This window comes from Colius striatus, chromosome 1 (assembly GCF_028858725.1).
Source record: "Colius striatus isolate bColStr4 chromosome 1, bColStr4.1.hap1, whole genome shotgun sequence".
Taxonomy (NCBI): Eukaryota; Metazoa; Chordata; class Aves; order Coliiformes; family Coliidae; genus Colius; species Colius striatus.
The window spans coordinates 142,802,141-142,822,635 of record NC_084759.1 but is presented as its reverse complement, the minus strand read 5'-3'; the positions used below and the strand labels follow the sequence as shown (position 1 = coordinate 142,822,635).

General features: G+C 50.0%; 1 protein-coding gene across 9 annotated transcripts in view; it reads right to left on the bottom strand.

Moving 5' to 3' along the window:
• Positions 1-1,406: 1,406 nt before the first annotated feature.
• LOC104551198 (sodium- and chloride-dependent GABA transporter 2) overlaps positions 1,407-20,495 on the bottom strand; it is a 41,994-nt gene continuing 22,905 nt past the window's right edge. For 3 of the 9 annotated variants that reach the window (XM_062010256.1, XM_062010207.1, XM_062010199.1), the window contains 9 exons: positions 19,942-20,076; positions 9,533-9,636; positions 6,596-6,720; positions 5,926-6,038; positions 5,640-5,777; positions 4,389-4,491; positions 3,647-3,747; positions 3,043-3,213; positions 1,407-1,919 (listed from right to left, as the gene is read on the bottom strand). In XM_062010256.1, the coding sequence (XP_061866240.1) occupies positions 1,800-1,919; positions 3,043-3,213; positions 3,647-3,747; positions 4,389-4,491; positions 5,640-5,777; positions 5,926-6,038; positions 6,596-6,720; positions 9,533-9,636; positions 19,942-20,076 (1,110 nt within the window). In that variant the 3' untranslated portion in view covers positions 1,407-1,799. Of the gene's footprint in view, positions 1,920-3,042; positions 3,214-3,546; positions 3,748-4,388; positions 4,492-5,639; positions 5,778-5,925; positions 6,039-6,595; positions 6,721-9,532; positions 9,637-19,941; positions 20,077-20,495 lie in introns of those variants that run through there. The other 6 variants (XM_062010215.1, XR_009819933.1, XM_062010231.1 and 3 more) reach the window with 6 other exon arrangements.

Genomic DNA, 20,495 nt, shown 5'->3' with positions numbered 1-20,495 from the left:
TGCGCTCTCTGGAACAGAGACAGTGAAGCCCCAGAGGACAACAAATCAGTGGGCTCTGCCTTTTGGAGTTTAAATCTGCACTCTCATAAACCCCCTCAGCAGCAATCCCCTTGGTGCTGACCAGAGTTTCACAGCTTCTGTGAGCGAAAGGTCCCATCCCCTCTCCATCATTGATCTGCTTCCCATCTCGGGTCACCAGCCTCCAGCAACACTAAACTGGGGAAAAACAAGCCCAAGAAAACCAAGGCAAATAACTGTCATTATGCACAGGTCCTCGGTGACCTAAAAAGCAGTGTTTGCCACAACTGAGGTGCCTGTTCCCTGTGGGAAGCAGCTGTCTGTAGTGAATACCTCCACAGGCAAGGGGAACGCTGGGGTGAAGAACACCCAGGAGGAAAATCCCTGCCCAAGCCCTACAGCCGGTGAGCAGCCAGCCACCAAGCTGAGAGGCTCTCTGGTAGCGTGGGAGGTGGCAGGCCGGGAGTCAGGGCCGGCCGCGCGGTGCCCGCCGCCCTCCCCGCTCCCCGCAGGGACCCGGGCCCGCGCCGCGGCCGTGGCTGAGCTCCTGGGGCCACCGTGTGGCTAACGGCGCGGATTGCTGTAATTTGCCTCTTCCCCTCTCCGAGGCACCAGAAGCTTGCGCCACGGCATGGTGCCCACCCGTGTTCATGTGCACTTCGGGACGCCAAGCACCTCCGGCCTCTGGCTCAGCACTGCCCGGGCTCCAGCTTCCTCAGGGATTCCTGGGAGCCAGCCAGCTTCCCGGCGTTACATGTCCTCTGGCTGCCCTCCTCGGATGCTGGGGCTACAGCACTTAAAACACAAGCTCTGTGATTTTTATTGTTTTGTTTTAGCCAAATAGCCTGGAAATAAGGAGCTCTGTTTGTTGACATAACATGCAGATCCCACAACTTCAACCACAAAGCCCTTCCCCCTTACACAGGAAAACCAAAACAACTGGCTCTAGAGCACCTGGAAGGCAGTCAGCACAAAAGGAGAGAGACACCTGCAGAAACAAGGGAGAGTTTACCATGGTCCTTCACTTGCACAAACAAAAGGCAAACCCACACACTTCTCTCAGACCCTGAGAACAGCCCAGTGATTCATCAGCCAGATGACTTTCTTGCCTGGGAGCTAGCAATGGCTCCAGCAGAAGGTGGCATTGCACTCTCCACTTCACCTCGGTTCCCCAGGCCTATCTCTTATGGGGGCCTCTGAACCAGAGTTCTCCGTTTTTCTTCGTACTCTGACCAAGCTTCCCCTCCTCTAGCCACCCTCCCATACCTATGTGCCAGTGCAGCAGAGATCTGGACCTGAATGCCCAGCACAGCTCTGCTAATACACATCACACCTAAGGTGCTGTAAGCAAGGGATGCTGGGAAGACAAAACTGAGACAGAGAGGATCTAGAGGAGACAAAAGGATTTAATGGAATGAATGGAGAAGCTCCAAAAGTCCACACTGGAGCCACCCACACTTCTGAGGCTCTTTAACACTCTCCACTCCAGGATCAGTCCTTCCTTTCTGCCCACCAGAAGGCTGGGGATGCTCAGGAATGCTGGTGCTTGATCTGCCCCTTCAGAACACTCTCCAGGGAGAGGATTAAGGTACATTGCCAACTCCATGCAGATCATCTCCACAACAGCCTCTTCCTCAACCCTTCAAATATTCCAGAGAAGGGAGCTCAGCCCAGAAATCCCTCTCTCCTTGGCTAGTGAAGAATTCATGTCTTATCCAACAGGTGGTAATAGCTGCATAGAAACCGTCCTGGGGGGAGAGGAAGGGAGAGCCACACTGGTCCTAGCAATGAGATTCGAGCTCTGTCAGCATAAGGAGGCCAGCTCTGGTGGAGGGAAGGGGTTGTCCCACACCTGGTCTGGAAGGCAAGTCCTCAAGTGGGCGGGTGAGTTGGCGAAGCCTCTGGAAGGCAAAGGCAGGCATTGAACACAGATTCACAGAATGGCAGGAGTCAGAAGGGACCTCTAGAGATCATCAAGTCCAACTTCCCTGCTACAGCAAGTCCACCTAGATCAGGTCACACAGGAATGCAGCCAGGTAGGTTTTGAAAACCTCCAGAGAAGGAGACTCCACACCCTCCCTGGGCAGCCTGTGCCAGGGCTCCCTCACCCGTACAGGAAAGAAGCTTTTCCATAAGTTTAAGTGGAACTTTCTGTGTTTCAGCTCCAGGCCAGGGCTAGAAAGCAGTCCATCAGCACAGACTGCAAAGGGAGAGCCTGTGCACACAGGTTTGACTTTAACTGAGACAGCAAGCATGTAAGGAGCTACCCTCTACGTGTGGATCTTGCCATGCTTCTACAGCTGTGCCCATTTCTCCCTATGTTGGACACAGGCGTCAGGGGCTCATTGCTCTCACAACTCTTTCTTGAGCACTTGCAGGAGGCAGAGAACTGGTGGGATCCTGGGGTTTCAGGACCGTTTGTGAAATCCCCCCCTGAAGTCATGAGCTATGGCAGAGACAGGATGTCTGGAGCAAGTTCTGGTCTGTCAGGTCCCTGCCCTCCCAATGCACATCCAGGGCAGCCAGCAATGGGTCAATGGGTCACTGCAGCTCTGGGAGCTGGGCAGGCCCAGGACACTGTGGCTGTGATGGAAATTCTAAACCTCCCATGATCCCTTCCACTCCATCCCTATAGAACTCAGCTGCCCACAATGCTCATGGGATCCAGAGCTTTCTCAGAGCAAGTTCTCAAGCATCCTTGAGAGTCAAGTGCAGGCCCCAACCTGACTCCAGACACTGAAGATCATCTTTATCCTCTCCATCTAATGAACTTTTTCTTAATGGTGCTTGCAAAGGGAGAGAAGCAATAAACAAAGGACATCAAGAGGCAACTGCCAGCTTGAAGCAGACTTCCAGCCAGGCAGAACTTTAAAAACCTAGGTCTGTTATGGCAATGGATTCACTCAGTCAATTTATTCTAGGCTCACAGCTAAATAACCTGCAACACACAAATTATCCTCCTGCAAGGCTGGACTTCAACAGAGAAGGACAGCCCGTGCCCGAATCCCAGAGCATCGGCCTCACCTCCCTGAGGGAGCCTTTGATGGTGGAGAGTTTGTAGATGACCCAGAGAGGGATGCACAACATGGAGGCTAGGGCCAGCAGCCAGCCCAGGGTGTCTCCCCACCACGGGTACACGTACTTCTTGTTGTAGGTCAGCGGGGTATATTTGACCAGAGAAAACAAGAAGGTTGCCTGGCAAGGTGGAAGAGAGCAAGAAAATCAAAACCAGTAACCCAAAGAGGTTTTTCTGATGAGTCAACACCTGTACAAAGTCTCACGGTAACAAAGAGCTCCCCAGGACAGCAACAGAGCAGAACCCAGCAGTCAAGCAAGCTTTGCTGCGACAGCCCCCACGTGCAGCACTGGGCATGGCACCAAGGAGCTCATCCCACCAGCACACACTTGTACCACTGCTGAGCCAGGCCCCTCTCCCTATTGTTTAGCCCCACGTTTTGTCCCCAAAGCCACAAACACGCAGAACAGGCTTCCATAGCATAGGCCACGCAACCCTCTCTCTGTACATACACACATCCCTCTGTATATACGTAGGCATCTATCTATATCTTGGGGGCACCCAGTTCTGCCCATCTTCCTTCCCAGGGCTCCTCTTCCCGTGGGCCCTCACCAGGCAGACAGCAGGGGTGATGAAGAGCCAGCAGTACTTGATGTAGGGCCACGGCCGGTACCCGATCATATCCTCGACGTTGTCGTAGAAGCGGTCAGCACCTGCGGAAGAGGGGAAGGTCGCCTCGCTGCTGCCATGTAAAGAGGGCAGCAGGGGCTGCATGGCCAGGGCCCTGCTTCACCACGGTTTGGGTGCTCCCCAGAAGACATGGCAGTAACCTCAGCATGGCCAACAAGCCTGTTGGGGAGCTCAACAGGAGCGCAGCCATTTTCAGTCATTGTCCTGGATTAATATCCTCTTCGTCCCAGAGCAGCCCAGTGTGTCAGCAGTGCCAGACCCTTAGAATCTCCCACGCTAAGATGTGAACCCAGGCTGAGACCTTAATCCAGGTTTTACCCATCCCTTGTCAAGGCTGAGAGAGGGCTCTCAAAAATCTTTGAGGGTCTCCGACTCCTCTATACACAAGTTGGGAAAAAATTTCCCATTCATCTTCAAGAAGAAGGAGGGCCTCAAAAGCAGGGGCACATAGGAACATGCTGGGCATATCTGCCAAGCAGATCCCCTGGGACCCTGCTGTGAGGAAGTCCCTGCCAGCTGGGTCCAGAGGCACCAAAGCAAGGATCTAGAGTTCTGCCTTCCGCTGAGAAGCAATTGCCGAGATGAACTACAGACCAGCATTTAGAGGAAGGACCAAGCGAGAGCCAGAGACCAGAGCTGGGAACTTGCCCTGGTTCATACTCACCATAGACCCAGGCGATGCAGACAGCCTCGAAGATGGCCACAAAGAGCAGGCACATGCCACTGGCAGCATAGTAATCAAAGAGCTGGAAGACATACATCCCACCCTGGGAAAGGCCAAGTGAGCAGCAAGGCGAGATGGGGAAAGGAGAGAGGGGAGAGGAATCAGGCACAGGCAAAGAGCTCCAGCCATAGCAGGAAACAAACTCAACATCTTCCCCAGAAATGGAGGCATCTTCCTGTCTTCAGGGCAGGATTTTAGCCAACTGCGAAGGCCTGCCCCTTGTGCTCAAGGCCTGATGGAGACATGCAGCCACCCTGCTGTCAGGAGTCTCTGCAACCCTTCATTCCAAGGCAGGGCAAGGGATGGCAAGTGACTGCCAGAGATCATGGGGATGTTTTAGGAGAAGACAAAAACAAAGCAACTCTTGTAGCTGGGAGTAAAGGTGGAAACCCCCTTAGGAGATGCAATGCATCTGATTTACTTCAGCCTCCTAATTTGCAGAGGGAAGTAGCTGTGCATGCAATTTTCCAAGCAGCTGTTGTTGTGTGCACAGAGGCTGGCAGGGCAGCCTGGCTCTTTCACTGCCCAGATCTGCAAGGCTGCCTACAAAATGGGCCTGCAGGCGAATCCAGGCACAAAGCTGCAGGTGTGACATTGAAAGCAGCTTTTTCACAATTGTGCTCAAATGAGAAGAGAAGGTGCTGAGAGCATCACAGCACCATCAATCCCCACACATGTACTGCTAGGAGGAGTTGAAAGATTTTAAACTAGAACAGTTTAACTGCAAGGCAATTCATCATGAAAAGGGGAACGTACAGGAAATCAATGTAATAGAACTTGAGTGCTTTCAGACCCACCAAGTTGCCTTACACTGAAGGTTTGTGTAGCTCCATCAGGAGGAAAGAGAAGGACAAAGGCATTCCCCTTGCCATGCAATAGGGCTACAGCTGTTAAACTTTGTTTTGTGTAAACATAAATCTATAAACAAAATATGGGCTTTATCAGAGCTCCGATTATCAATTTAGCAGCAGTGTCAGAACTGTGACTGGAACGGGAGGAGGCTGGGTGGGAAAATACTAATGCCACGGGGAGGGAAGGGCAGCCTCTCCTCAGCACTGTGCAGCAGGGTGGGCCTCACCAGCAAGCTCTTGACCCTGAGCACTGACCCCACCACTTGCCAGAACCCCCCCTCTGCCAGGGGAGCAACTCAGACCCAGCAAGCATCGTGCAAGTGTTTTCAGCCCAGAATACCTCTGTGATCATCACCAACCCAACCAGATAGGAGAGGATGGAGATCAGCAGGATGAGGGTCTCCCGGCGGTTCTTCTTGCGGAAGATGGTGGGGTACATGTCCACAAGAGCTGTGACAAGGCTCTCCACGCAGACAAACTGCAAAGAACAGATCCCATCTCCATCAGCCCATCCTGACCAGCTCCCCAGCTCCACTGCCCTCCACCACAGCCAAGTCCAAGCCAAGGGATCCAAAGGGATGGTGGCTTTTGTCTGGCAGGGAATCACCCCACACCTGCACCTTTACCTGGCTGTCCAGTCCCAGCAAAACAACCATCACAAAGAAGAAGCAAGCCCAGAGCGGGGAGAAGGGCAGCATGACCACAGCCCGAGGGTAGGCGATGAATGCCAGGCCAGGCCCTGCAGGGAAGAAGGGCTTTCAGAATGGGCAACGGCACGGCAGAGGCAGCAGCCTAGCGCAGCTGCCTGAGGCAGCCACCCAGCCAAGGCAGCAGCCTGCAGCCAGGCAGCCTCTGGCTCCACTTTTACCAGAGCTGTGCATGCGTCCTGGGCTCCTCAAGGAGTGGAGGAGCCCAGCAGGAAAGGAGGGAAAGGGGACACAGCAAGGTCTGGCTGCATGATCAGTGCAAGGGCTGGGAGCCAGGGAAAGCCTCTGAGGCCAGAGGAGCACAGCACAAGCCTGGGCGTATGCCATGCAGGCACCTCACCCCCACACTGAGAGACAGCAGCTACCCTACCCTAACCCTTGCCCTTAGAAACAGCTTATATTGACCTCAGACATGGCCACTGCATCTTGATATTTCGTGAGTGTGCATTTGTTTCTCCCTGGTGGGTGTTTTTTTGGAGGCAGAAAGCAGAGTTTCCCACCAGGATGGGAAGCTGCAGCTGCCAACATCATTCACCCCAGGGTGTGTGTATGCTCTGGGCATGCCCTATCCCACCACAGTCCCACACACCTGACTCAGCCACCTCGTCGATGGGCACTCCCTGTTCCTCTGCCATGAAGCCCAGGATGGAGAAGATGGCAAAGCCGGCTACAAAGCTGGTGCCACTGTTGAGGAAGCAGAGGGCCACGCAGTCCCTGAGAAGAGGAAATACTGCATTAGGTATTGCCCACAGTACATGGCAGATCCACCCTGGGCAGCACTCACTCTTCTGCCCCAGTCACTGTGCCCACGGCAGGGCAGCTCTCCCAGCACTCCCACAGCTCAGCATCAGGAGCTGCAGAAAGATGCCCTGTGCTAGGCAACACAGGAGGATTTCCCCCAGGGAAAGCACTTCTCCAAGGACAGCATGAAGATGCATTCCTCACTCATGAGATGGTCTTCCTACAGGCCTAAATGCCTGATTTTTCTTTTTATTTTCTCTCTCCCTGGTCTCTCCAGTAGCAGAGAGTAACGGAGTTTATTTTTGTGTGAGAAAGGGACACGTCTTTTTTGCTCCTTAACGGATTTCTCAGACCAGTTACAATCTTCTTGGTTCTCAGCACTGCTAGAAATCTTCTGGTTCACACATTATGAAAAAAGATGAACAGGGCTATCCGATTTATTTCCTCTAATCTATTCCCTTTTGTCTCCGTTTCGTCTTATTCTCATCCATCTACTTTTTAAACTAAACATCTCTTATCCATCCAATTCCTTTTCACGCTCCAGTCTCCCCAGTCCTCTTGTGACTGCAACCCTGGGGACAACAATAACATTTGCAGCATCCTTCTGATATTCTGAACTGAACTGAATACAACCTTTCAGGCATTTTGTGGCTTGCTCTGACTCCATTAAATGCCACTTCGCAAATCCAGAGTTATTTTCTGTTTCGGTCTTTAGGTATCTAGCATTTTGGGGCCTTCATGCTTCTCTCTGTACGTTAACTGGATCTATTCAAAGTCTGCAACCATTTCTAGGTAGAAAGTAGAGTTCATGTAGAGCCTCTACTTCATACCATTTCTGATTATCCCTTCCAAAACACAGCTTTTTGCATTGTCAGGGATTGCACAGCACTCAGCACCGTTGCTTTGCACTCGCACTTAGTTTCTAAGGCAGGAGAGACTCAAAGAGGCCTGTGGGGTAAGTCCCTGTAAATGTCCCAGCTGGTAAGGAAGACAGGCTTCACTAAGCTCAGGCAACTCAGTGGGAAGCCCACACCAGAATCTTGCTTCTCTTGTTGCTATAAACTGCCTGCTCTCCACTCGAATTATATTCTCGGTCATTTTGTACAAATTCCCATTTATTTCAAATAGTTTCTCTTTCTTCTCCCTGGGTGTATGCATGACAGGGCAAACTCTCCTTGGAAAGGCACAGGCTGGGAGGTGCTCTCCAGTCACCTGGCAGGTGGGAAGGGGTGACATGGTGGATAACATGGGTAACACAAGGGAAATGGCCATATCAATGAGCTGTCTCCAGATTTTCACCTGAAAGGGAGCCAGGGAGCCCTGATGATGTCCCTTACTGTCCCAGAAACCAAGAAATGGTCTATTTCATTTTATGCTATCTTGGACTGGTGCCATACGAGCAGTGGTCCCCCCTGCCCACATCCTTTTCTCTTCCAGGTCACCAAAGGTTACACCTAGCCTAAAATAACTGAGTGGAGCACCACGCTGGTGTCCTTCCACCATATTAAAGCCTAGTCCTGTCTTTCTGTGCAAATCAAGGCTGCAAAGCACAGAACTCAATTATTAAAACTGGATCCATGACTGGAAACAGGCTTCTCAAACGTTTGACACCAAAACTGGTGACAATTTCCCTAGCAGAGCCAAACAGCATAAAGGGTTTGTGTGCAGACATATCTCCCCTTTCTACAGTGTCTTCCAGCTGCAGCTACAGAAATTATTTCCAAACTTGCTGCTAAGCAGTCCCAGTCATCATCTCCAGGTCACACATCTAGGCTGGAGATGAATAGGGCTGGTGCCCAAAGACACGCAGCAGGCCAAAGCCAAATCTGTTATCTCTTATTTTCCCAGAGCTTTTTCTCTCAAAACTGCATCTGGGAGAAGGGGCATGAAAAGGAATATGAGTCCCAGCCCAGCTTCTGTTGGAGAGGTGCCCCTACCGTAGAAGTAAACTTCTAAAGTGGTGAGAGAGAAAAATACCAAGCAAGAGCTGTACAGGCAATGGTCTGTCTGGACCTTCCACAGAGCAATAAACACAATTTCTAATTTAAGAAGTGGGGGAAGAAACCAGTGTCAGGAGCAACATGGGAAGAGATGTGGGTAGTTTTACCTAGAGGTGGCCTCTTCCACTCACAACTAGCCTTCTACACTTGGGGATGCAGCTCCAGATACTGGATACATCTCCAGCAAAATGAGTTGATTTGCAGCTGACCACTTCAACTTGATAGCCTGATTCTGTTTGGCAACCTGGCCCATCTCTGTTCAAAGGGAGTCCAGCACGAGGAGAGCGCACAAGAAACAGAAGTCATATCTGTAGGCATATATGTAGGCCATAGACAGCACGTAGTAACCCAGAGTACTGACAACCATGCAAAACATTAGGTCCATATGAACCTAGGAAGGATAAATCTCAAGGTGACAGGATTCCATTCTAGAGCCATTAGATCTCACAGCATTTCTTCCCCTGTGGCTACTCATGTAATAGGGGACGTTGTGGTGTGGGCTGGGGTAACAAAGCTAGTGAAGAGGATCTGCCTTTGCTGAGTCTCAGCTGATGTAGAAAGAGGGGATTTGTTATCCATGGCATGGACAGAAAGTTCCCTTGGGCAGAGAGCACAGAGAGATGGATATGGGGAGAAAACACCTGGAAAGAATTTTCTTACGCCTTGAGTAGAAACAGAAGATGAGACACTTGAAAAAGCCAGTAGCCTCCAGCAGTTCACCAGCCTATGCACACTGATGTTCAGGGAGGGGAAGGCTCTAGGCAGCAGAGCCGTGCTCTAGTTACCTGTAGCAGTTGTTATGGTATTTGTTATAGCTGCCCAGAGCTGTCAGGCATCCCAGACAAATTGCATATGAAAAGAAGATTTGAGTGCCTGCATCCATCCAGACCTGCAAGGGAGACGCAAACACAGGTGAGAAGACAAATCTAGCACAGAGCACAGACACTGCATGGATGCAAAGTGGCAGAGCCTCAGGGGCTGCCATAGCTAACAGAAAGGCCATTCTGTGGTCAGCAATAGCCAGCATTTAGACAAGCCTTTTCTAGGGACAAGTTATACAGTGCCAGGGATTACAGTGCTCAGTGAAGCATCCAGAGTTGCTGAGACTGCCAAAGAGAAGGCATACACGAGGAGTCTTGCAAACCCATGACATATATATATATGTCTTCATCATCATGTCTTTCTTCCTTGGGCAAATCTGCAGACCCCTATGACTCTCCAGAGCCTCCCAGCAGCGAGAGACTAAATGAACATTTTCCATGAGAGCTGAAGAAGCCCTCTGCTAGCAGAGGAGGGGCACTTGATTTGAGCAAGCCTGGTCTCTCACCGGGTGACATGGGTACCCACAGCTTCTGCTGGTGGCTCTTCTCTCCAAGACCTAATTCAAAGGCTCCAAAACTTAAAAGAAAATTAACTGGGGAGGAGAATAACACTAGAAATATACAGAGTTGTTTGTAAAAGACAGTTCCTAAAAGAAAACACAAGAATGCTGTTAGTCCCATGAGGTGCCTTTGAACCCTGCTTCACTCTCCCTGTCAATAACATGTCCCAGTGCTCCAAGGCTGACATTTGTCAATGCCAAATTTGATCTGAAAGCCTAGATGTGTGCAGTCAGCAATGCAACCACTGTCTTCTGCAGAGAACAGCAAAAGCAGGAACCAACAGTGAGGAATGAAGCAATGACAAAGATTATTAATTAAACCCTCCATTTTCTAAGATCTTTCTTCCTCAGGGGTTTATAAAAGAGAGATAAGACAATAATTCAACCAATGCTGATGGGCAGCCACAGTCTAGAGACAAAAGACAAGTCAGTCAGAAAACAAAAGCAGAAGAAAAGTATTCCTGGGACAACTGCAGTAAGAAAAGCTTCCATTTGGCTACACTCTCCTTCCCCAGAGTATCAGTGATGGTGAACCCTTGGCCAAAGACCAGCCTTGCCCCAGGATGCCCTCTCAGAAGAATAGAGGTCAATGGGAAGCAGCACAGTGGATTTGATGACTCCAAGCCACACCTTTACCCATCAGCCAAGACCTCATGTCTTGAGGCAATGGTCAGCTGGGCAGCACTTGACTAACTGCCCCTGTTGCTCAGGCCACCCTCACCAAAATGCATGGTTCTGCCTTTCCTCTCTCATATTGGCCAAAGGGCAATCATATAGTGAGAGGTTTTGTTTCATATTTACTTCTTCTCCTGCCCAGGCTGATGGACCTTCAAAGATCCATCATAGGGAGTCAGATCAAATCTCTGATTTATGAAATGAGAAGGGACAGATCATATGGTAGATCATGTGGTGGGGCTGAGAAAGCTAGTTTGTGGCACTGGAGTGTTGAAAGGGCAACTGACCTCAGTGTATTTTAATCTTTTGGAGGAGCTGCATGGGGACATGGGTTTAGAGAACAGAGTAGTAGCTCATTTTTGCATTTTGAAAATATTAGAATAAAAATCAAAGCCCTTTTTATAACTGACTCCTAAAGCATCACTGTGCTTGTAAGGGCACAGCTTTCATTTTTCAGCTACTTTTCAGATAGAGCAAGGCACTGAGGTGAGTTGGACCAGCTGACCCCATTGCATCAGTAATTTAAACATCTTTGCACAGATCAAGATGAAATATTTAGTTTGGTGTGCTTTTAATTTTGCTGTTCGTTACTAGAGCTCTGGTTTTTCCTCATATCCCACTCTCTCTTGGGTTTTGGAGCCCTTGTAGTTCGATTTCACAAGATAACAAGACTTTCTTCATCAAACTGCCTACCCCACTCTTGCCATAATGTTGGACCCAGTTAACAAGTTTTAACCAGATTTATCAATTGGTAGAAAAAACAGGAATATTGAACTTTACAACACTCAGGGAACAGGAAAAAGAGAGGAACTCAGCATTCCCATTGAGCAGAAAGCTACAGGGAGGAAGAGTCAACCAGTGTTAAATATCAGATAAATTACACAAGCAAGGGATGAGAAACATCGCAGGCACAGGAGATGAACTGGTGCTTTAGCAACCGTGGTAGAAGCCAAATATCAAGACAACTAGCAACATGGCTTATGAAGTGGCTCATTTCTAAAACCAGTGATATCCTTGGCTGTGCAGCACAGAGCAGCACGGGGTCTGTGGGCTCCCTGTTGTGCTGTCTACTCTGACCAACACGACATCCGTGGGGTGCACAGTGGGCTGTGTGGGGTCTCAATCCCAAAGGGTTGTCTTTAGTTTGTTTTTAGGTTGTTTTTTTTTTAGATAGAGCCTGCCTTAGCATATGCTTCCATTTGAACCCAGGTGACCTGTGGCTGAAACTGGTAATACAGCTCAGCTTGGCTTGCGCAGCTTATGATCTTCCTTAGTCAGCACGCCTGAGAGCACCAGCTCAGGCTGCATGCCTTTCTTTCCCATTTTAAAAAGTTACTGCAGCTCTTAAGCCAAAGCCCAAGACACCTGTGCATCCTTCCCAGGCCCCTGGCACTTCCTAAATTGCTTGAGGGTCAAATGGGCTGCAACGAGACTGATGCCATGGGTAATCCTGACGCAATAGTGACAGAGTTAAGCAGTAACAGCAAGTCCCAGGACTGAAAGATCACTGGGGCTGGGAGAGGCCTCATCCCGTCTGTAGTCCACCCTCCTCCTCAAGCCTCTCAGGAGAAGCACTGCTGCCCACCCAGCTCCTTGGGCTCACAAGGGCTACACAGACCAGTTGCTTCAGAAAACAGCAGCCCAAATCTTTCCTCCCCACCCAACCTGCTGCCTGTGCTCATTTCTCCCCTTGCAGTGACTCGGAGAAATGTTTTTTTCACTCTTCCCAAGACCTCCCTCTTTCTCTCCTGTGCTGCTGATCGGTGGCTTCTCATTATTTTAATCTTTTCACTCTGATTAAAGGGGCTCACTGGGGTCAGGCAGGGCTGTCACCCCTGCAGATAAAAGCCTGCTGCTGTTCTCTGGCCGCTGTTCCCAAACAGACTGGTAAAGTTTATCCTGTTCAGATTTTGTTGGTGCATTGGCATCATGGGTATTTTGATTTGATTGTTGTCTGCAGTTTTTCTAAGCCATCCAGTTTATTTAATTCATAATTCAATTTCCTTTAACATGTTTTTTACTCTAGTTTGTAATAAACCTCCTACTCACTGTTTTTAGCCAAAGCCTTCACACCTGAGCTACAGTTATCCAAGATGGTTATGGCATATAAGAGGACATAGTCCTTTGCCCCTTAATTTTCTCAGCAATATTCGCTTTATTACATGTACTGGAATTTAATAGCCCCCTGTGCTGAAAGAAGATCCTTCCATAGGAAGATCTCAAAGCACTTACAAATAACAGTAAAGACCATTTTCGAGGAAAATGTTATTGAACCCCAGTGCATGTCATACATCAAATACAGGTGCCATGCTGAGAAGCATCAAACTGCCCCCAATCAGCAAGCAGAGATGATGCACCCCAGAGTGGGTATGTGCTGCGTGGAGGGTCATGTTCAGTGTAATGCAGAGCAGAGAGCAAAAACCACCAGTTCAACCACCATTTGTTTTATGCTCAGCATCACAGCTCACAGGTCACCCCGTGGTGCTGGCGCTACTCACCAGCCACCCACTGCACCATGCAAACATGTTGCTTCAGCCTAGCCTTAAACAGTGAGAGCTAGATTCTCAGGATTTTACCTCAAGATGCCCAGGGTACCATTTCCAGATTATTGCTTTTCCCTTTTCGATCAGGACTGACTCACAAGCCCCAGCCCAAAAATCTGGTCCACGTCCCACAGCGCTGCAACAGCCCTGGGGCTCTGATGCAAAGAGATGATGTTGTGCTGCACAACCCAGGTCAACACTTTCCCTTGTCCTCATTTACTCCAGGAGAGAAGGCAGGGAATGAGTCACTGCCACTTCTGTGAAACGTTCCTGCTCCTTCTGCCCACTCTATGCCTGGCCAAGGATCATGTTCCCAGCCCCAAGCTCCATCTGCTTGGAAAATACATCCTTGGACTCCTTGGGAGTAGGGGACAGGAGCTTTGTTTCCCCTGTTAATCAATCTGTGCCAGCACTCAAGACTCCTGCAATACCCTGCCAGAGGCGACCTCATGTGAGCCCCACACCTCAGGGCATCTGCTGCCCACGGGGACATTTTACACCCAGGAGGGCTGACATTTCTTTAAGAAAACAAAAACAAACAGGTTTGTGGTTCATCCTGAAGAGCACAGCTGCCTGCCCCAGAGTGGTGTGGAGGTGAAAGCGATGCTCCTTATTGCCTGGGAAGCTGGACTTTATGGAGGTGAGGGAGCACTGGCACAGGCGGCCCTGGGAGGGTGTGGAGTCTCCTTCTCTGGAGGTTTCCATACCCACCTGGATATATTCCTGTGTGACCTGATTGAAGTTAAACTCATGAGGTTCAACAAGGACAAGTGCAGAGTCCTGCATCTGGGAAGGAACAACCTCATGCACCAGTACAGGCTGGGGGTCGAACTGCTGAAGAGCAGCTCTGCAGAGAGAGACCTGGGAGCCCTGGTTGACAATAAACTAACCATGAGCCAGCAATGTGCCCTCGTGGCCAAGAAGGCCAATGGCATCCTGGGATGCATCAAGAAGAGTGTGGCCAGCAGGTCGAGGGAGGTTCTGCTCCCCCTCAACTCTGCCCTGGTGAGGCCTCATCTGGAGTCCTGTGTCCAGTTCTGGGCTCCTCAGCTCAAGAGGGACAGAGAACTGCTGGAGAGAGTCCAGCACAGGGCCACCAAGATGATCAGGGGACTGGAACATCTTCTGTATGAGGAAAGGCTGCAGGAACTGGGGCTGTTGAGTCTAGAAAAGACTGAGGGGGGATCTTATTAATATTTATAAATATCTAAAGGGTGGGTGTCAGGAGGTTGGGACATCCCTTTTTTCTATTGTATCAAGCAACAGGACAAGGGGTAATGGGATGAAGCTGGAACACAAAAAGTTCCATTTAAACATAGAAAAAACTATTTCACTGTTCAGGTGAGGGAGCCCTGGCACAGGCTGCCGAGGGAGGTTGTGGAGTCTCCTTCTCTGGAGGTCTTCACAACCCGCCTGGACACGTTCCTATGCGACCTGATCTAGGTTGACCTGCTTCTGCAGAGGGTTAGACTAGAAAATCTCTAAAGTTCCTTTCCAACCTTACCATTTTATGATTCTATGAACCTGCTTTAGCAGGGGGTTGGACTAGATGATCTCTAGAGGTCCCTTCCAACCCCTACCATTCTGTACTTCTGTGTGATTGTGTTGTCCCTTCCCTGCTGCTTGCAGGCAGACAGAAAGAGGCTTTATCCCTTCCTGCATGCCAGCGCTGAGATCAGACTCAGCAGGGCTGTGTGGCCACAGCTGGCCGACCACCCGGATCCCACATCAGCAGGGCTGGAAAGAGGCATGGGAAGAAGAGGAGGAAGAGGAGCAGGAGGAGGAGGAGGAAGTCACACAAGGTAAATACAGCTGTGGTTCACCCCAGGAGGATACATTGCTCCAGCGAGGTGGAGGAGAGGAGATCAGCCCTGAGCCCCTCCACCACACTGTGAGAGCCACAAGCTTTCCCTCCCTGCTTCCCAGTACCTGCACTCCACAGCCCAGGCAAGGGCAGCAGCGGTGCCTGGGCTTGCAGACCCTCCACAGGCCCTCTGCCAGGACTGGGGAGCACAGGGCCCTGGGCCAGGGCATAGGGGTGCGTGGTGGGAGTGAACACAGCTTGGCAGCGGCCGCATCGCCGGCACCGGTGTCCACGCACAGGCACAGCAGGTTCCCCTCCAGCACGCAAACAAACATCTTTGGCCTCAGAAAGGGGAAGTGGGGAGCTGGCAACAGTACAAACTGAGCACACGGGGTCAAGTTAAAGGCTTGCTGGGAAAATAAATAAATAAGGGGAACAAATAATATTTAGCAGGCCCACAGTCACTCTCCCCTCTTGCTGGGAGCAGCAGCTCTTGCTGGCTGTGGAGCAGCAGCTGGAGGGGCCTGAATTTGGAGAGGATCTGGGGGCTCTGACCCATTCCCCAGTGTGGCTAGAGGCCCACGGTTAACCCAGTAGGTCACAGCTCTGCAAGACGTACACGCCTCCCATCCTCCCTGTGGTGGCCTAAAGGACTTATCCTCAGTACAGCCTTGGCAGTGAGAGCTGCTTCGTTACAAACTGTGAGTCAGACTCTGGCAGCCTTTCTCTCCAGTCACAAGCACAGCAGACAGTCCCCAAAAAACTGGGGGCATCTTTATCTCTTGCCTCCCCTTCTTGGTGCATTTATTGGGAAGGAGATTGCAGCATTCTGTAAAGGCAAATGCTGCTCCAAAAAGCAACCTCCAGGGAAATAGGTGGAAGAAAATGAGAGAGATGTAGGAAAGGTGATTTGAAACATAGTGTAGATGAGAGAGGGAGAGACAACGGGAAGCAGAGGTTGTGTGAAGGTAGTGCCCTGTATTTAGTTGCACAGAGCAAGTCACAGAATCACAGAATCTTAAGGGTTGGAAGGGACTTCAAAAGATCATCGAGTCCAAACCCACTGCCAGAGCAGGGCCACCTAGAGTAGGTCACAGGAACCCATCCAGGTGGGTTTTGAATATCTCAAGAGAGGGAGATTCGAGAACTCATCTGGGCAGGCTGTTCCAGTGCCCCATCACCCTCACAGTGAAGAAATTCTTCCTTGTATTTCTTTGGAATCTCTTGTGTTCCAGCTTATACTCGTTGCCCCTTGTCCTATCATTGGCCATCACTGAAGAGAGCTTGGTGCCATCCACCTGACACCCACTCTTTATGAATTTGTAAACGTTCATGAGGTCACCCCTCAGTCTCCTCCAAGCTAAAGAGCCCCAGCTCCCTCAGCCTTTGATCATGAGGGAGATGCTCCACTCCCCTAATCATCTTGGTGGCCCTATGCTGAACTCTTTCCAGAGGCTCCCTGTACGGTGTTGTGCAGGGTTGGGTGTCCAGCGTGGTGGTGGGGACTGTTTATGGGGTATCTGTGGAGCTGTGGGTCCTTGGGACCAGCTGAAGCATCCCTGCCTCAGGGGCAGGGACGCAGCCCTTGCCCAGTCCTTCCGCGTATCTGGGCCAAAATGAAAGCAAGTCAACCTAGAAAGTTCTTTCTTTATACAAGAGTGGATAGAGTGCAAGCACATACAGCAAGGTGGTGAGTTTTCTAGAAATTTCAAGAGGAAAACAAGAGTGGGAGGTTTTGAGAAACATTTGCTGCTTTTCCAGAGAGATATATGCTCAGCAGCTACTAAATTTAACTCTTTCTTCTCTCTCATTCATAACATCTAATGAATTTAGTTAAAAACACTTGAGACTTTCACCGGAAAATCACTTTCACCACTGTAAAAGGAGACAATTACATTTCTTCTCTTTAAAGCAAAACCAAACACACAGCCGGCACCTTCTACATCAAGCAGAGTCCTCTCTTTAAATTTGTCTGTTAAAACAGTGCCTGACCATGGTATGAAAGCATCAAGCAACAGAGAGCCTGCCAGCGCCTGAGAAAAGTTCCTCTAATGACAAGTTTCCCACACTTAAACCTTATTTCTGCTCTGCATTCCTCATTTCAGCTTCCCGCGAGTGGATCACACTGTGCATCCCTCCTCTTAATCACATCCATAAATCCCCAGCTTTATCCACTGAAGTAAACAGTTGATAAAACTGCCACGAAGATAATTGCAAGGGGCAGAGTGATCAAAAGTGGAAACGGTGAACAACCCCGAGACTCCCTTTCAGTTAAAAACCACATCACGAAATAAATAGGAACCTTCTGGAGCACAGAAAATGCAATCAAGGAAGGGGAAGGAATTTGAGCCCGGCATGCTGACATCATAACACTAAATATTATACAAATAAAAAGCAAACTCTGGGGCTGCATTTTTTTTCATTTGAGGGCATAGAGTTCAAAGCTGATGATCTCTGGTGGATTTGCTGTTATCTCCCCGTATTTGAGCAGAACTGGACTTCATTATTCAAAGAATATTCAAAGAACTGGACTTCGTTTGGCAGTTCCTCTGCACAGCCTGATAGATTTAGAAAATGACAGCACAGGGAGATTTAAGGCATTGTAGACTTCATGGCCAGAAGAGACCACCATCAATCAGCCAGCCTGAGCTCTCGTAGGCAGGATTTCCCAGTTCTCTCCAAGGTCATTTGGCAAGTGAAAAAGCATTGATTTCCACACACCGGTCTGATATTCCGACACTTAATCACATCTCCACTTCTGCTTCTCCCCTGGTAGAATCTGCTAAATAATTCATCCCCTCTTTTCACCTAGTTTTTCATACGCTTTAAAGGAGTTTTGATTTTGCTGCTCTGTGTATCGTTTGCCTTTTGTTTAAGCCTCCCTTTGAGATGCCATAACATAAGGCTCAGATCGGAGAAGACATTTTCATTTTTCTTTTTTTTTTCTTAGTTTCCAGAATCCCTTCCCAGGCACTAAAAGGATCTTCCATGGGTGGGTTTTTTTTCTTTTCCAGGCGGTGCAGGATTGCGGGTAAACAATTACAGCTCGCCATCCTCTGAGCACAAATCAATTACAATCGACTTGGCCCCAACGGGCTGGCAGGACTCACGCTGTCCCTGCACAGAGGGAGGGGGGCACAGCCGCACAAGTGTAAGGCTTGGGGTGCTAACCCTTCCCTTTCCTCTCTGAAGTGAACACGCAAGAGAAGTCTCAAGCCCTGCTACGTGGTTCGGTAGGATGGTTAAAGCACACTGGAGGAAGGCAATCACTATGACCAGTTCCTGCTTTTCTCCCCTAGATGTGAAGCGTTCACCAGGGGATGATAGAGATGGGGAGGAAAGTCGACTTTTCCTCCTTTACTTGAGGATAAGCCATCCACTTGCTCTGAAGGGTTACTCTGTCTTTTCACCAGCGCATTAGCATTGTCCAGGCTGGAAGGAAGTTGTTCTTCTAAAGCTCAGGCTGTAATTGGAAAGGTTTGCCAGGGCAGGCCTAATGAGGACACAGCCAGTACCAGCAAAACCATGCCATGCCTGAAGTGGTTTAATCCAGTCCCCTGGGCGACACAGCCACAGTAACAACAGGACTTTTCACAAGTGAAAGAGCACTGTTTGAAAATGCTATTTCATTTTAGAAGTCTCTGGCACCTCATCAGCTTGAACAGAGGCACAAACATAGACCTATCCTCACTCCCTTCCAAGCCTTGCTGTACCTTCACACCAAGGCAGCAGCTGCCTTACCTATCCACAGGTAAACTATGAGAGCATGAGAGCAGCCAGCACTGCAAAATGAGGCTTATCACCCCCTGCTCGCATGCAGCCTTGAGCAGAGAGCAACTCTGAGAAAGCTGAGCAGGAACTTTGAGCTCTTGCCATGATAAAAACCAGACTGCTTGGAGTTGGAAACCGGACATTCAACGTTTAGATCTCCAGATCGGAAGCTGTAAGTCAAACTGACTTGCACGGAGCCACGCTACACCAGTGGCACAGGGATCCTCTCTCCATCACTAGGGAGAGCAGGATCTGCCAGAGCCATTCCTCCCTCAGCATTTATGCCCCTATTCATAAAATTAATAACAAAGGTAGCACTGGGGATAGACCAGAAAGGGTTAACGGGGTTACAAAGGGTTTTGCTGGCCTATTTTCCAGGCAGGCACCCTTTAATCTCCTTTGGAAACACCTTCACACAAAGACTGGTACAGCAGCTCAGCTGGAGCCAGGATTTAACGTGGAAGAACTTGTCTCAAAGAGATTAAAAGCAGCAGTCGGGCGCTGACCCTCCTGTCAGACAGGCAGGAATTTCTCACTGAGGACTGGGAGGCGAGGAGGGTGGCCAGGCCCCAGAAACTGCTGCAGCAGCATGCCATGGCTCCTGCCATCCATGCCCCCAGCATGTCTCCCAGGGAAGCCAGAACAAGTAGGCCAGAAGCAGTGCTTGTCCCACGAGCTGCTGGCCTGGTGTGGTGGCACCCCACGCACCAGCTGCCTCCTTAGCAGAAGAATCTCCCCAAGAAAGCATGAGGGCAGCTGATGCCACTCATGATGAAGGGTTACATCCCTTTGCAACTCAAACTAGAAAATGCAGTAACAGCACAGGTGAAGGCTGATGGTGAGAGAACACAGAGACTGTCAGAATATGCACCAATATCTCAGCTCTTACACCCACAGAAGGGAAAAGAGGGGACAGAAAGAAGAAATTGGAAGCAAGAGTGAGAAAAGGAAAAGGAGGGAGAGAGGACAGCTACAGGCATACAAGCACAGTTCAGCCATTTGGTCCCCCCTCCACCTTACCTGAGGGTCCTCAAGTCGACTGAGGTCTGGATAGAGGTAGAACAGGATTCCCTGAGATGCCCCAGGCAGGGAGACTCCCCTGATCAGCAGAACAAGTAGCATGATATACGGGAATGTGGCCGTGAAATACACCACCTGGGAGAAGGAGGAAGGGACAGGCATGAGCACTGTGTGCTGAATGGCAGCACAGCCTCGAGCCCCAGCTCAGGGGAGACAACAGGCAGCGGCATGGGATGGGTCAGGCTGCCTCACCAAGCACTTTGCTGTCACCTTCAGTAGAAACAAATGCATTTTAAAATGCACCCAGGAAACTTGTGATGTGCCATGGCATGTCTGGAGCCAGAGAAAACCTTTCTAGTCCTAAAAGCAATCCAGACCTTGAGCCAGGATGTCACTTTGCCGGAGTCAGAGTAGCTCTGCTGAAGCCAGAGGTGAAATATCTACATGTAACAGAGAAGGAGCTGCCTTCAGAATGCACCTCCACATCCCTGCTCCAAACAGGGGTCTGAGTCACACACAAAAAGTCTCTTCTCCACAGCATTTAGTGGCAAGGG